Below are 17,199 nucleotides of genomic sequence, written 5' to 3'. Positions count from 1 at the left end.
CCTGCATCTTTCTGTTCACTGCTGTTCAGAATATTATTTTCTGAATAGACTGTTTAGGGACATGCAGATCTATTCTTGCAATTGGTTTTATCTCCATCAGCATTGTATGGAGGAAGATTAGTTTAAAACTGAGGTTTCTGAATTCTCCACCACCTGTTCCGTTCTACTAGTAAGCTTGAATGTGAACATCATGGTTGTAAAAACAATGAGGATCATTTGTTGTGAAATGATCAAAGTTTAAAAACTCAGTACTATCATCAAAATCTGGATGGAAACTGGTCAATATATATCCCCTTAACTGTCAACAAATAACAGAATATCATAGAGTAAATGAAGTTGTGCTCATTGTGCTCGTGTCAGCGCTTTGAAAACACAATCCAATTCCTTCCACTATCCCATCTTTGTTTTAGTTTAATTTTAGAGATACAGCGCAGAAACAGGCCCTTCGTGCCCACCAGCAATCCCCGCACCTTTACACTATCCTACACTATAGAACCATTTTTTTTTACATTTACCAAGCCAATTAACCTACAAATCTGTACGTCTTTAGAGTGTGAGAGGAAACCCGAAAATCTCGGAGAAAACCCATGCAGGTCACGGGGAGAACGTACAAACTCCGTACAGACAGCACCCGTAGTCAGGATCGAACCCGAGTCTCCGGAGCTGCATTCGCTGTAAGGCAGCAACTATACCGCTGTGCCACCGTGACCGCCATTGCCTTTTCGGCCTGCAAATATGTAATTTAGAAGGACATATATTAAAGTTGCTATTGAACCTTTATTTGGGCATTCTGGATCACAGCAAATTGCTGCGTAAAAAAAAAAAAGAAATCTCCTTATCTCTCATTTGTCTTTTTTGTCTATTATGTTTAATTGTGTTCTTTGGTTTTAGACTCCGTTGGTCTCGCTTGTCACTGTATCAATACTGCTCACAATTTTGAATAACTCTATTAAATGTATCCTTCTTTAAAGAGCACATTACCGTTGTCCCTCATATTTTTCATCCACATGTCACATGCGGTTTCTATTACCAGGTGGGATGTGAGTTTAATAAATGACTTGCATTTCCCACAGAGGAGAATGTAGCAAATTTTGAGAGAAATATAATTTCTGAGCACATTATCTGCTCTTATAAATGCAAAGATTTGTGAGCAACTTGTGGTGAGAAAGAAATACTCAGTGAGTTAATGCTGGGCAACATGCCATCTCCATGTTTCCTTTGTGAAAATAGTGTCTTGTACATAGACACAAAATGCTGGTGCAACTCAGCAGGTTGCAGCCTGTCCCACTGAGTTACTCCAGCATCTCTAGTGTGAATCTGGATCTGCAGTCCCTTCCTACACAGCTTGTTGTACATAATGCCTTGTGAATTTTACAAAGTTGCTTTATGTGAAAATTAATTACTCAAAAATTAGCAACAAGAACTGCTAATTCCAGAGTGACACAAGGGCGCAGCTGGCAGAGCTGCTGCTTCACAGTGCTGGAGACCTAGGTTTAATCCTGACTTCAGGCGCTGTCTATGTGGAGTTTGCACATTCTCCCTGTGACTGGGTTTCCTTTGGGCGCTCTGGATTCTCCCACCAAACATACAGGTCTGTATGTCAACTGGGCTCTTTAAATTGCCCCTAGTGGGTAGGATGTGGATACGAAAGTGGGATAACATAGATCAAGTGTGAACTTGGTGGGCCGAAAGGTCTTTTTCCATGCTCTATCTTCAATCAACTCAAACAATGAAGTATTTTTACATAAAAATAAACATCCTTTTTGTGAAACATTATTGGCCAATTAATCTCTTGCATCTCCACAGAGCTCTTGACGTCTTGATATGAATTGTGCTGGTCACTTGTTGAGGTATATAGGTCACTTGTTGCAATGGAATCTCTGGGCCCTTGAGTCCACCAATGGTCCCCATTAACTGTGATCCAGATAGCATCAAAATGAATGAATGTATAACATGATGAGGAATAAATCAGGTAGATGCAGCGTCTCTTGCCCAGAGTGGGGGAATCGAGGACAAAAGGACACAGGTTTACAGTGAAGGGGAAAATATTTTATAGGAATCTGAGGGGTAACTTCTTCACACAAAGGGTGGTGGGTGTATGGAACAAGCTGCCAGAGGAGGTAGTTGAGGCTGGGACTATCGCAACATTTAAGAAACAGTTAGACAGGTACATGGGTAGGACAAGTTTGGAGGGATATGGACCAAACACAGACAGGTGGGACTAGTGTAGCTGGGACATGTTGGCCGGTGTGGGCAAGTTGGGCCGATGGGCCTGTTTCCACACTATATCACTCTATGACTCCATGACTACATCATGAGAATTCTGAAGCTTGGTGTAGTCTCACACACAGCTGCAAGCAAAATCTGAACACTGAATTCTGTATTACAATATGGATTATGGGCAACAAATGCAATGCCACCCCATGGATCAGCGGGAAGCAGTTTAGTTGTGTAGTCTGTCAGCAAGGAAGCCTGACTGAAACATAGTCTCTCAAAGAGGAATTCTTTCCCCATGGAATGTTTTTCCCCCTTGCACTCCTAAAGAGGGGAACTAATTCTCCGAGTTTAATGAGGATTAGCTCCCCTATCCTGGCTACAATCTTTCAGTTCTGAGAAGCTGATTACAAGGAATACCACATGTGAATGAGATTTTGCTTCGTTAACATGCCGTGGGGACAGAACGAGAGCTGTTTTATCTTGTTCCTGATTACCCACCCCCATAGACATTGCTTGAATAGGGCTGAAGAAGGGTCTTGTCCTGAAACGTCACCCATCCCTTCTCTCCAGAGAAGCTGCCTGTCCCGCTGAGTTACTCCAGCATTCTGGGTCTGGCTTGAATAAGGCACCACTGTTGGCAAAGCTCTGACCTCCTATATCTGCTGGATCATTTCAGTTCCTTTCCCTGCTGTAAAACATGATTCCATGATGGATGTACAGTGTACATGTATTTCTGTTAGTCTCTTCTGCTCAGGTATGATTATGCAATGTTATTCCTCTGGGCTATTTCCTTCGCTCCATAGATGCTGCTGCACCCGCTGAGTTTCTCCAGCTTTTCTGTGTAACCTCCGTTATTCCTCTGGGAATTGACTCAACTGCAATAATATATTGTTGTGGTATGGTTCCTCTGGAATGTAACTAGAGAAGTCCTCAACTACTATAATACCTCATCGGTGACCCTCAGACTATCTTTGATGGACTCTACTGGCTTTACCTTGAATTAAACATTATTCCCTCAACATGTATCTGTACACTGTAAATGGCTCAATTGCAATCATATATTGTCTTTCCGCTGACTGGTTAGCACGCAACAAAAGCTTTTCACTGTACCTCGGTACACGTGACAATAAAGTAAACTGAACTGAACTGAACTAAACTGAAGTATAGGTATACAATTTTTGTGGAAGCAAATGCATTCAATCTTTGATATGGAGAGGATATGGATGTAGAGGCTCAGGAGTAAGTAAAATGGCATTGTTGTAAAAAGTCAGGATCAGTTTGAAACGCTGGCCAAAACACGGACTGGAATTGGTGGCTTTGACACAGACTTTTTCACCTTCTCAATGTTTAAATGTATTAAACCATTGTGGGAGGTAGATGAGGAGTTACTGGAAAGGTGCCATGAGAAGAAAGTTGGTTTTTGGAGCAATTGAAGTTGAATAAACAACATGTGTAAGCACTAGTGGGATATGGCTCTACACTGATCAAAATGCCAAGAGTGAGTCCTTGGTTTCCATTTAGGCAGGTAAATAAGTCCAGAAAGAGATGGGAAAAGACAGAAATGGGTCATGTGAGACTAAGAGTAAAAGGATGCCATTAGTGGCTGGAATAACGCATGAGATGTAGGCAGGTATAGGACAGTTTCTTGTGGCACCACCTGTAAGTTTGAGTGGAATTATTTTGTGAAACAACAAGTTCAGCCAAATGAAGAAGAATTTCGACCCAAAACATTACCTATTATTTCCTCCAGAGACGATGCCTGTACCCCAGCAGTTTGTGTCTATCTTCAACCTAAAATATTAGATGATGATATCTCTCTCTGATACAGGCACATCTGTTAACTATTTGATGAGCATCTTTTGTTTCTAATCTCTAATTATCTGTTCTTGGACAGTTGCTATGTTCCACCTACATTGGCCTGTGTATGATATGATGTAACAGACATGAGGTGTGGACACTCAGCTCCCCCTCACTGACTTTCTGCCTTCCTTCTTGATATTCCACCATTTTGAGAATATTTTCATCCAAGTCCCTATTCAGCCAGTGTAACTTATTTTAGCCCCATTACCCTCCAAGAGTTCTGGTTTACTATTCATTCCATTCTTTCCTTGACTAGACATTGTTCTAAGTTGCACATGCTCTAGAATAGTAAGATTAAACCAGAACTTACCAATTTGAAGTTTGATAATTATTTTATGAGGAGTTACGATGAGGGACTACGTGAAGAAGACCCCGTCCAGCCGCACGTGCGTCAATCTTCAAAGAAGCAATGTGAAATCACAGGTAATAGTAATTGAAGTATAATAGTAAGACCAGAAACCTAGAACTACCAGAAAACCTTTGTGAGAGATGGTTGGGATGGCATGTAGTCCCTCATCGTAACTCCTCATAAAATAAAGATCAAACTTCAAACTGGTAAGCTCGTTTAATCTTACTATTTTACTTCGGAGTCACGTGAGTGACTACGTGAAGATTTCAAAGCTCTGTGATTTCATGCCGCAGATTCAAATCCAGGCATCTCACTGCATCGATTGACTCAGAATGAGTAAATAATTAATAATGCATCAAACCATAATATTGCTTTAAATGTATTAACGGTTTATTTTTTGTAAAGAAAAACAATAGCAACCCCTACTATCCCAGGGAGAAACTATAAAACTGAACACAAAACAGAATGGGCAAATACCCCTGGTTCGGCAATTTGTTTATGATAATATTTTTGGAACATCAATTCACTGGACCATCCTGCGGCCACGAGAATATGGTCTATAGGGACGTCCATTGCCCTGGCTGCTGAAGTTGATGCCGCCCTGATGGAATGAGATTTAAAATTGTCAGTGTCAATCCCAGCGTAAACCAGAACCTGCTTTAGCCACCTTGAAATAGTCTGAACCGACACCTTGCTATGCGTTTTCTTTTGTGGCTAATAAACAATGCTGATTCCGCACCTCTTAGGGTTCTGGTAGCCTCGATGTAACATAACAAATGTGACACCACGCACAGGCAGGAATCCATGGGTTATGCCGAAAAATTAATCTTACACCCTGTCGCCCCTAGTCTACTCTGCTTGAGCAAATCATAGATGTAAAAGGTGACGGCATCTGCTGACATCTCCATCCTGTCTAGTCGGAGCTTCTGTAATGTCTGCACACGTTGGGCTGAGACCAACGCCATGAGCATGACTACTACCTTCATGGTGACTTTGGCCAAAGACAGGGCTGTGACAGGATTCCACTGACGAAGGAGCATAAGAACTTTGCTTACATTCCAGATTACCGAGTACCTGGGCCTGGGAGGATGGGAATTAAAAATTCCCTTCATAAATCTAGAGACTAGAGGGTGTGTCCCCACAGAATATAATTCTGAGCCCATGGATAAGTATGAAGGCAGAGCACTTCTGGCTATATTGATCGCACTATAGCTTAACATGATCGAAATAGAGAGTTGACAAGAACTCCAGCACGTCTGGGATGCCTGCCTTTTGATATGAAATATTTTGCCATAAGCAGAACACCTCCCACTTTCTTATCGAAGAGATGTACTGCTTTTGGGTACTATCCCTCCAGGCCGCAGTGATAACATCCACGGTGCGATCGGGCAGTCCTCTCCCCAGGTATGGCCTTCTTAGAATCTGCAAATGAACAGATCAATACCATCATGTAAAAGATGTTGATCGCCAGTTACCAGGTGCACCAGTAGGTTTCTATGTTTGGGAACAATCATAAGAGGCTGTGTGATCATCTGTAAAACGAGAGGGAACCATGGCTGAGTAGGCCAGTCGGGTACCACTGTTGATTCACGTTTCTCTCTCACATCGGTTGTTTCGACAATAATCGACCAGGCACCAGGGTTGCTTTAAAACGTACGTTTTATTGAGCAGGAGTCTCCACACAGGTTACAACCTGGCAAAGAGTCAAGCTGCCTGCTCTTAATTGCAAGGCTCTTTATATGTTAATGCCACCGTTTAGCACCTCCCACATTCCCCCCGATCAAAGAACCAACACGTACGAAGAATACAGGAAACCAAGTATGTACATATAAGGGGATGAAAGAGGAACCACACATAATCTCAGACCAGTACATTCCTCAGTCTTCCTGGCTAGGGGGGGAGGTTGTGTATTCCTCAATCTTGTCAGACTGGGCCTGTGATCCTTTATTCATGACTACACAGTAACTGCAAGACATTGTGTATCCATTCTAACAGCCGGTTCCAGCAAGTCTGGTCAGCAGCCATCTTATGTCCTTTGTTTCAGTCTACCTGGCCAACCATTTTGTCTTTCAGAACAATCTTATAACATTGATTCAGAATTTCTATTCATCATTCCCCCCTTTTGCCATTCTTATGGCAACACTCATAGTCCATTTAAAAGTCCCATTCGCCGAATCTCGTAACCTTTTAGTTCCCTGGCCAAGGCTTCTTGGACCGTCTGACCTTTGTCCCCTAATTCTCCTTCCTCACTCACTTCATCGTTTTCGCTGTCGTTGGGGAATGATAACAGTCTCTCCTGCTCACGCTGTAACATCATCATTCGTACAGAAGTTTTAGTTTCCTCGGGGGTGGTCCCCAAACCCGATAAAGCCACCATTAATCGGGCTATGATACACTTTACAATAGCAATCCCCACAAATAAGCAAGTAACTACTATAGCAGCATAGATGGCAATGCTGATGATCCAGTTGTATACTCCCCCTAATCCCCAATTCCCCCATCCCTGGTTTTCATTTATTCCATCCAAAAAGGTGGTAATCTCTTTCTGGTGTTGTGTGATGTTGCTAGTCCGGTCTTGAACCCCCATCATACATTTCCCTTTTATGACGGTACAGGTCCCCCCTTCTCTAGCCAATAAGTAATCGAGCGCATATCTATTTTGTAGGGAAAACATCCTCATTTCGGCCATCTGGGTTTTTACTGCCTCCAAGGCTCCAGTTGTTGCATTGCCCAGAATTGTCAGGCCACAAACAAGGTAATTTCGGTTTTTGGCTGCTTCACCTCCACCCACTCCTCCCATGGTTAGCATGCTTAATAATCCCCATCCAATGGCATGTCCGTGGGTAGCTCCCCTAACCCCTGGATTTCTCCATTGCGCGCAAAACTCGGCTGACACTGTCCTTCGACGAACCCGAGCCATGGGTTTAGTCCATTGCTCGGGACAAGGTACCGTGGTTGGCACCAATGCTCCAACTGCCACATTCTTGGGGAAAGGGGGTTTTAGGACATTGGTTCCTTTCCCATTAAAGAAAAAGTAATATCCTTCCTCCGTATATAATTATCCATTACAGCCCCTTCGGGTATTAATGACTTCTCCCCCTCCAGACCAGTCCCTCCACGCTTCACTGATCCCATTGCTATAACTGGGGATTGGCAGGTGATGGGATCCTACTGTCAGATGGGTCCCGTTGGCCCATCCACACAACAACTGAAATCCAGCATTTACAGGGATACAGTCCTTAGACACCTGACATTGGACTCCATTATAGGTAAGGTTACATGTGGAGCCGTGAACGGGCCCTTGCAGAGCGCAAGTGAGGTTATTTTTAACATTTATGACTATACACCCGTGTCCTTGGTTACTAAAACAATTTTCATATTGCCTGTTGTCATTATTGGTGGTGAAGTTACATGGCCTAGCCGGCGCTCTTGACGCAGTCCTAGATCCATTGTAGCAAATGTCGTAGGAGTGGTTATTGTTCTTAGGGAGCGGTAAGCAGTTGGCCGGTGGAGCGAGAAGCCTATCATAGTTGATGCTGACGGGTTTAACAGGGACCGTTTTTTTTTCCTGGCACTTCACCAGTCGTTCAGTTCTGCCCCATGCAGGGGATGGGGTAAACAGGGAGGTAACTGATGTCATTTGTGGATAACAAACCACCTGCCCCTTCCCGAATAGCTCGTTGTGTGCCTGGATGAATAAATTGGAGTTTTCTCGTTCCCCTCTCTTTCCTCGTTTGTTCCGTCCGTATTCAGTCTTTGTCCATTTCCAGCCGAAACCGATTAACCCTGCAGTGGTCGCCACACATATTAATGCCACGAAGACCCTCATCTCAGCGATTTATTTCGTATCTGTGAAGACAAGGGAGGGAAAAAAAGAACGTGCAATTTCATGGCAAAATTAATTCGTGCCCTGCTTTCCGTGGACTGGATCCCCCTCCCTGACCTCAACCTCCCCCCTTTGCTTGGTGTCACCAACCACTTTGCAATGGTGCAGATGCACCCATGCCGATCGTCCTTCTACCTTTACCGCGGTGGGGGTGGTGAGGAGAACCTGGAAGGGGCCCAACCATCGAGGAGAAAGGGTGTCCTTACGAACCCAATTCTTAATCAACACATAAGAACCCGGGGTGATCCGTCCATTAACGGGAAAATCTATGTCGCCCACATAAGCGGCCTTGACCTCCCCATGAATCTCACGCAGGGCCCTTGTAAGGGCAAGGACGTAAGAGACCATCTCCTCCGTCATGTGATGCAACGTCATTGTGGCCGGGATAATGTCTGTCCAAGGGGTGCGCAGAGGTCAGCCATAGATGATCTCTGCAGGAGACAACTTTGTCTTCCCTGCTGGAAGGACTCTGATCTGGAACAAAGCAACAGGCAACATTTTAACCCAGGTGGAGCCTGATTGGTCCACCAGCTTGGCAAGCTTGGTCTTCAGGGTCTGGTTCAAGCGTTCCACCATTCCTGCAGCTTGTGGGCGATAAGCACAATGTAGCCGCTGGGTTACGCCCAGCTGTCTGTACAATTCTTTATTGATAGCGGCAATGAAGTGAGGGCCGTTATCCGAACTGATGGTGTTTGGAACCCCGAAACGAGGAACAACCTGCCGTAATAAAATAGACACCACCGTAGAGGCAGTGCAATCAGTGGTTGGAAAGGCTTCAATCCACCTAGAAAACACATCAACAATAACAAGTACATGTTTATAACACTGACACTTAGGCAAATCAATAAAATCCATCTGCAAGGTTTCAAACGGAGCAGTAGGTAATGGAGTACGACCCGTCTGGCAGACAACTCCTTTACCAGGGTTGTGTGTAGCACAGGTGAGGCACCGTGCACTAGTTTGGGCTGCCAAAACCTTAAGTCGAGGATGCCACCATGCCTGTAAGAGAGCGTCTACTAGCAAGGTGGCCCCACAGTGAGTGGCTAACTGTGGGCAATCAACGACCCAGGTCGCTAACTGGTCTGTCATACAGGTCTGTCCGGCCGGCGTGAGCCACAATCCAGAGTCAGCCTTCCGACAGCCCAGCTGTTCCCATTCCATTATAACATTAGCAGAGGCGTCCCCCTGTAAGAGCAATACATCATTTATGGTTGGCATAGGTTTCTCAGATTCAGACGAGCCCATATAAAGGCTTTTCACCTGCCTCATCATACTACCCACCACTTTAAATCTACCGCGTGAAGCACACTTAGCCGCATCGTCAGCCAACATGTTACCGATTTGGACTGGGGAATCTCCTGTCGTGTGGGCCGCACATTTGATTACGGCTACCGCAGAGGGCAGGAGGATAGCATTCAACAGGTCAGAGACCAGGATCTGATTGGCAATCTTATGGCCCGTCGAGGTGAGGAATCCCCTGTTTTTCCATAACTGTCCGAAATCGTGAACGACTCCAAATGCGTATCGGGAGTCGGTGTAAATATTGACGGAGTGCCCCTCTGTGAGGACACAGGCTCGGGTGAGGGCAAACAACTCGGCCTGCTGAGCTGAAAACGGAGGGTCAAAACTGCCACAATCCAGCAAGGTTCCATCTTGCTTAACTACCGCAAAGCCTGACAGTCGGCGTCCCTGCTCGTTGATGGACGAACTTCCATCAGTATAGAGGATCAAATCTGGAGAGGCTAGAGGTTGATCGCTAAGGTCAGGGCACGGACTGGTATCCGCGAGAATAGCCTCCAAGCAGTTATGGTCGCATGGAGCGAGGAGATCAGGAGGAGAGCAGAGAAACGCAGCAGGGTTGATAGTGGTGCAGTGCCGGAACTGTAGCTTGGGATTATTCAACAGGTAGATCTCATATTTATTTTGTCTGGCTGAGGTCAAATGCTGGGTCTGGAGTTGTCCCAGTAGGGCGGTCACAGAGTGGGAGGAATATACGGTAATGTCCTGCTGGAGAGTCAGGTTGGCGGCCGACTGAAGACTATTGTATACCGCTGTTAAAACCTGTGTACAATGGGGATACCCCAGTGCCACAGGGTCCAACTTGGATGAATAATACGCCACTGGTCGGTGCTTATCCCCATGCAGCTGGGTCAAAACCGCAGTGGCACATTCACCCAGGACGGTACAATAGAGCTGAAAAGGTCTATCATACAGGGGTCGCCCCAGCGCAGGAGCCTTCTGCAGGGCCTCTCTTAGATTATTGAACGCTGTCAAGGCTTCACCTGACAATACAAAGGTACTTTCCTCACTGGTGTAAGGGGTCAGGTGCTTTATGTCCAGGGCCACATTCGGAATCCACTGACGGCAGTAGTTGATCATTCCCAGCCACTGTCGCATTCCCCTGGCTGACGTGGGGGGGGCTGTTCTGTAAATGGGGTCTGTGCGGCTCTCGTCCAACCGACGGCCTTCTGCCGAGATTATGACTCCGAGGAATTTCACCTCCTTTTGTCCAACATGTACTTTGGAGGGGGACACAACGTACCCCAATGTCTTTACAAAGTTCAACAACAAAATTATAGCTTCCCTATTCTGCTCCTCCGTTTCACTGGCCACTAAAAGGTCATCGACGTACTGGATCAATGCAGACCCCTCAGGTAACTGCAGGTTTTGTAATTGCTGCTGCAGACAACGAGAAAATAGGGTCGGTGAGTTTACAAAGCCCTGTGGCAATCTGGTCCATGTGTACTGTTGTCCATTATAGGTGAATGCAAACAGGTACTGACAGTCCGGATGTAAAGGAATCGAGAAAAAGGCATGTTGGAGATCCACCGATCCAAAGACTGTTGCTTTAGCCGGGATGGTAGCAAGAATATGTGCTGGGTTAGGAACAAGAGCATGTAATGGTTGTACTATGGCATTGATGGCCCGCAGGTCCTGGACTAGACGATACTGATTCGGTTTTCCTGGTTTTGGGACTGCGAGAATTGGTGTGTTGCAGCAGGACTGGCAGGTGATCAAGATACCTTGCTTCAATAGTCCTTTGAGTAACACGTCGATACAGGGTACGGCCTGGACTTTCAAGGGATATTGTTGTATAGATGGCATGGCTACACCGGGCTTGACCTTCACTAGGACTGGTTCAACATTTGTAAGTCCTACTTGAGTCTGATCATCCGCCCATACTTCCGGATCAGTAAATTCCACAATATCTCGGCCCTTATGGTGTCTCAAGGTACCCTCCTGAGTAGGTCGGGTGGGTGAATAGGTAATGGACAGATCGGAGGTAACTTGCTGGGGGCCTTGGGTATTTTCATCTGATCCCTTCAAGGCCTGAAAAACCATTGGTCCGAGGTCTTTGGCGGTATATGGAAAGTATACTTTTAGCGTAAGATGAGGTGCGATGCCAGGACTTTGCCTCCAGTTGGACATAGATATCGACACGGCCAACGCTTCTCCTTCCCGACCGGTTACGGTAGCCAACTCGGTGATGGTCCACTGACTGCCCTCATGGGGCCCAAAGAATTGCTAACAGTTCCGAGTTGGATCCACTCGCATCATATGCAAGTGTGACATGGTGTTCTTGGTCCTCTAAGTCCAGGCTCCACCACTGGGGTGTTCGATGCTGATAGCACTGTCGATGTTGAGCGTGTTCAACCTCTATGGAATGCGGCTGACATACAAGCAGAAGCTGTAGTCGACAAAGTAGGTCTCGTCCCAAAACATTAATGTCCAGATTGTTAGTCACCACAAATTGGTGCATAATGCGGATTCCTTCATATTGGACAGGCACTGGTACAGTTAGAGGATAAGGGTGTGGAATACCATCAAAGCCTTGTAACATTTCATGCTGTCCAGTAGTCTGGAGGGCTAAGGAACATTGTACTGATGAAACAGTTGCTCCGGTATCAACAAGGAAGGAGTGTGATTCGTTATTAACTGTCATCTTCAGGTGTGGCTCCGGGATACTGTCATTCCTCCTTGTGGGGGATATCGACAGCATCTTTGGTGGTCAATTTTCAAAGGGGTTTTGGTGTATTCCTTGGAAGGAGGGAGAGGGACCTGGGTACCCTCCTCGGGGTCCTTGTTGGCCTTGCTGTTCAGGTTGTCCGTATTGTCCCTGGTTTGGGTGTCCTCTCTCACTTCCTCGTCTTTCTCCTTGCTGATTATCGCTTGGACAATCTCGGCGTACGTGACCTTTGCCTCCACATTCCCAACAAATCAGGGGTTTTCTTGGTCCCCATCCTATCCCTCCAGATGGCCGCTGGTTGTTCCCTCCGCGGGGTGCATATGGTGGCCCGTACGGGGAGGCATTAGGTCCGTACGGATGTCCCCAAAGGAAAGGGTACGTATTGTGCTGGCTATCCATCCATACCGGAACGCAGGACTGGTGCTCCTTCTGGTATCCTCGAGTCTCCGCGTGCGGAGGTCCTTTGGGTTTTGGCGGCTGCTCTCGGGTGATAACATATTCCGTCTTTACCTTTGCTGGTGGATCCCCAGCTTTTCCTCTCTTCCATAATGCACATACGGCGCGGCACATATCAGGGGTGGTCATGCCGGTCCAATTTAGATTATTAGTCTTAACGCTGGTACCGACGCCGTCGGGCAAGCAGAGCATTAGTGTAGCACAGAACTGGGGAGATTGCTGACCGGTGTTAAAGTTCTGGTCCCCAGCATGCGAGCCATACACATCTTTAAATCTTTCCAAGAAGTCCTCGGGGTCCTCATTTCGCTTGGGTTTCTGATCCAGTACCTTGGGCAAGTCAATAGGTTTTCTCAGGGTCGCTTCGAGGGCCGCCAGGAGTAGGGTCTTCCGCTGTTCATCTCCGGCAACTCCCGGGTGCACGGCTTCCATAGCAGCGTGGTTATTGTACCCCAGCTGGGCGAGGAACTTGCCCCACTGCATTCGATTAAGGGATTGTCTGACCAGACTACAGGCGTCTAAAGAGACGGCTTGGTAGGCGTCCAACATGTTGCCGATGAACTCGACAAATCGTCCTGGGCACTTGACTTTGTCTGGTGCCCCATTCAGGATTATCAACATATCGTTTGGTTTCCACGGAGCATACACCTGGATGGTCGCAGGGGGCCCTCCTGCTACAACGGCCACTCCGGCAGCTGCGGGATTCGGGACTGTTCTCATTGGCATTTGTCTTGCGCGTGGGTAGTGCTTCTTCTTCCTAGCCCTTCTAGCCTCTTCCTCCCTTCTCTCGTCTCTGTCTTCAGATGCCGTGTCCCCTTCACTCTCCCCATTCGTTATTATCGTCGGAGGTTGAAAAGGTGGAGCTGGAGGGGGATTGTGTTCGCCGCTGTGCCATATTCTTTTTGTTTTTGTTCCGGGGGTTCAGTTTAGTTCTGCCTCCCACGGAGTCAGTGGATTGTGGGGCACCAGGTGAGTATGGAGGGGGTCGGCCTGCGGGGGGGGCACTAGGGACACTAGGGACAACTGTCGTCCTGGTGGTCTCCCCTGAATGGGACCGTCTTCTGGGGTTCAGCGAGGGTACGGGAGATTTGGAAACTGGTATCTGGGAAGAGCGAGTTTTAATCTTGGATCGGGTAGCAGGATATGGAGCAGCGGACACAGGACTGTCAACGGGGGCAGGCTGGTTCAACGGGGGTGCTCCACGGACTCCCCAAGGATAGTCCTCTACCTCCTCCTCGTCATCACCTCCCAAATCTATGCCAGCCACCGACTTACGTAAGTCTTTATCTACCTTGGCCATATTTTGTCTCTCTCTCTCCTGACGATCCTTACTTTCCTTAGCATGCCTACATTCCTGTTTTAATACTGTCACTGACTTCTCCTGACCCCTCTCGGTCAGGGGTATTCCTAGTTTCAAGGCATTACTCTGCCAACTGGCCGTTAAAGACCGTGCCTTTTCTTTGTTACAATGATCGATCCACAACTGAATGGCCTTTTTATATATTTTTTTTTAATCCGTTCTCCATATTACACTTTGGGCTCTGGATAACACACTCATATCCTTGGAACCCCCTTCAGGCCATTCATCCTTCCCCAGTTTATGAATGAGTCCTCCCGACATACGCCTAAAGGTCTCCTCCATTTCTGGATGCAAGAAACATAGCTGATGTAATGGCCGGTCTGGGTGACAACTGGTGTCCATACCATTACCCATTTTTAAACTTATACTATTACACACAATATTTCAGGGTTAACCGCGAGTCCTTGGTTCCACCGTATCTCACTCGGTCACTTCAATTCCTGACCTTCGCGTGGAGGATTTCCTCTCTTAACAACCAGTCTAAGGCGGACTTTCTGTGAGATACGGAGGTACTTTGGTCTCGGCTAACACTCAATACTTGCTAACTCTTTCAGGGTTAACCTAGAGCCCTTGGTTCCTCCGTATCTCACTCGGCCACTTTAAAGTGGACTTTCTGTGAGATATGGGGGTACCTTGGTCTCAGTTAACGTCTCAATACTAGTTAACTTTATTACACAAATATCACAACAAAATTTCAGGGTTAACCGTGAGTCCTTGGTTCCGTCGTATCTCACTCGGCCACTTTAAAGCGGACTTTCTGTGAGATACGGGGGTACCTTGGTCTCGGTTAACACTCAATACTTGTTAACTCTTTCAGGGTTAACCTAGAGCCCTTGGTTCCTCCGTATCTCACTCGGCCACTTTAAAGTGGACTTTCTGTGAGATATGGGGGTACCTTGGTCTCAGTTAACGTCTCAATACTAGTTAACTTCCTATACACAGTGCACTCCTCTTATATACCGTCTACGGTCCCCCTCTACGGGGTGTTTTATCCGCTCGATCAGACTAGGATAATCCTCGAGACGGCCCTTATCACAACAAAATTTCAGGGTTAACCGCGAGTCCTTGGTTCCGCCGTATCTCACTCGGCCACTTTAAAGCGGACTTTCTGTGAGATATGGGGGTACCTTGGTCTTGGTTAACGTCTCAATACTAGTTAACTTCCTATACACAGTGCACTCCTCTTATATACCGTCTACGGTCCCCCTCTACGGGGTGTTTTATCCGCTCGATCAGACTAGGATAATCCTCGAGACGGCCCTATCCCCGTGCCCACAACCGGAATGTTCGGATGTCGTCCCACCAACTGACGCAAGTCAGCGAATTACCCTGCTACGCCGGGATACGAGGAAGGACCAAGAGGAGATTTAACTAAATCTACTCACTTGGCTGCGCACCCTTCACATAGATCCCGTCGCCCAGTGGATTCACTCGCCGGCTCGATCAGTCGCTGGTTGACATCCCACTTCTGACACCAAATGTTGATTCATGTTTCTCTCTCACATCGGTTGTTTCGACAATAATCGACCAGGCACCAGGGTTGCTTTAAACGTACGTTTTATTGAGCAGGAATCTCCACACAGGTTACAACCTGGCAAAGAGTCAAGCTGCCTGCTCTTAATTGCAAGGCTCTTTATATGTTAATGCCACCGTTTAGAACCTCCCACATTCCCCCCCCGATCAAAGAACCAACATGTACGAAGAATACAGGAAACCAAGTACGTACATATAAGGGGATGAAAGAGGAACCACACATAATCTCAGACCAGTACATTCCTCAGTCTTCCTGGCTAGGGGGGGAGGTTGTGTATTCCTTAATCTTGTCAGACTGGGCCTGTGATCCTTTATTCATGGCTACACAGTAACTGCAAGACATTGTGTATCTAGTCTAACAGCCGGTTCCAGCAAGTCTGGTCAGCAGCCATCTTATGTCCTTTGTTTCAGTCTACCTGGCCAACCATTTTGTCTTTCAGAACAATCTTATAACATTGATTCAGAATTTCTATTCATCACCACCAATACTCCTGAAGCGGAGTCATGCTTGTTTTTTGCAGACATTGACTGATGAGGCAGAATGGAGCAAATGGACATAAAAACATTCAACTCCAATGCAGCAAGAATGCATCGACCGCTGCTGCCCCAGGATCTGGTTCCATGAAACATATCTAGGCAACTGGTGGTTTAGTCTGGATGCAAACAAATCGATACCTGGCATCCCAAACCAAGCAACAACATCTTTAAATATGTCATGACTCAACATCCATTCTGTATTGTCATTGAATTGGCATGACCTTGTGTCTGCCACTATGTTGATTCTATCTGGTAAGTAGATTGCTGAAAGCCAAATGTCTCTGGTAATACACCATCTCCAAATCTGATTAGCCAATCTATCACAAGATTCCGACTTGACTCCACCCATATGATTAACATACACCACTGCTGTAGTGTTGTCAATTTGAACCTGCACATGCAAATGACTATTGGTAGAGCAATAAGCTTTAAGCTCATAAAACGTTCCCAAAAGCTCTAAATAATTGATCCCTCGTAATTACAGAAGAGATGCCTCATGCCTATTCCATCTGCCTCTACAGCTGGAAAAAGTATCAGTAGCACCCCAACCTAGAGCACTAACATCAGTCTGTAAGACTATGGAAGGTGGGTCAACCAATTTTTTCCTGCAACTACTTGAGACATTCATGATCCACCATTGTATTTCAGCAATGGCTTCAGTTGGTAATTCCATGGGCCTGTCATAATGACCTGAATGTGTTATCAGTGCCTGTGCTTTTGCTCATTGTAATTGTTGGTGATGCAGAGGTCCAAACTGCACAGCTGGAAAAGAAGCCACCAATTTGCCAATCAAGCTGGCCACCTGTCTAATTGAAGGTCATTGTTCTTCAGTGAGCTTGATACCACCTTCATTTAACTGCAGCCTTTTATCCCTGGGAAGAGTCACCAACATGTGATCTGAGTTAATAGTGAAGCCCAAGTAATCAATAACTTTGACTGGTGCTATCTTGGATTTATCTGGATGAATGATGAACCCCAATTTCTCAAAAGTGAGCTTATCAACTGAAATAGATGATTCAGCTGCATCCCAAGTCATT

The 17,199-nt window shown here is 46.3% G+C and overlaps 1 protein-coding gene across 1 annotated transcript in view; it reads right to left on the bottom strand.

Annotated features, from left to right (window-relative positions):
• Positions 1–6,056: 6,056 nt before the first annotated feature.
• LOC129706039 (uncharacterized) overlaps positions 6,057–17,199 on the bottom strand; it is an 18,563-nt gene continuing 7,420 nt past the window's right edge. Inside the window, exons 5-7 of the mRNA XM_055649986.1 lie at positions 12,685–13,427; positions 12,372–12,512; positions 6,057–11,837 (exon numbers count right to left, since the gene is read on the bottom strand). Coding sequence (XP_055505961.1) covers positions 8,727–11,837; positions 12,372–12,512; positions 12,685–13,427 — 3,995 coding nt within the window. The 3' untranslated portion in view covers positions 6,057–8,726. The remainder of the gene's footprint in view (positions 11,838–12,371; positions 12,513–12,684; positions 13,428–17,199) is intronic.

This window comes from Leucoraja erinacea, chromosome 19, assembly GCF_028641065.1.
Source record: "Leucoraja erinacea ecotype New England chromosome 19, Leri_hhj_1, whole genome shotgun sequence".
Lineage (NCBI taxonomy): Eukaryota > Metazoa > Chordata > Chondrichthyes > Rajiformes > Rajidae > Leucoraja > Leucoraja erinaceus.
This window is presented reverse-complemented; position numbering and strand designations above follow the sequence as displayed.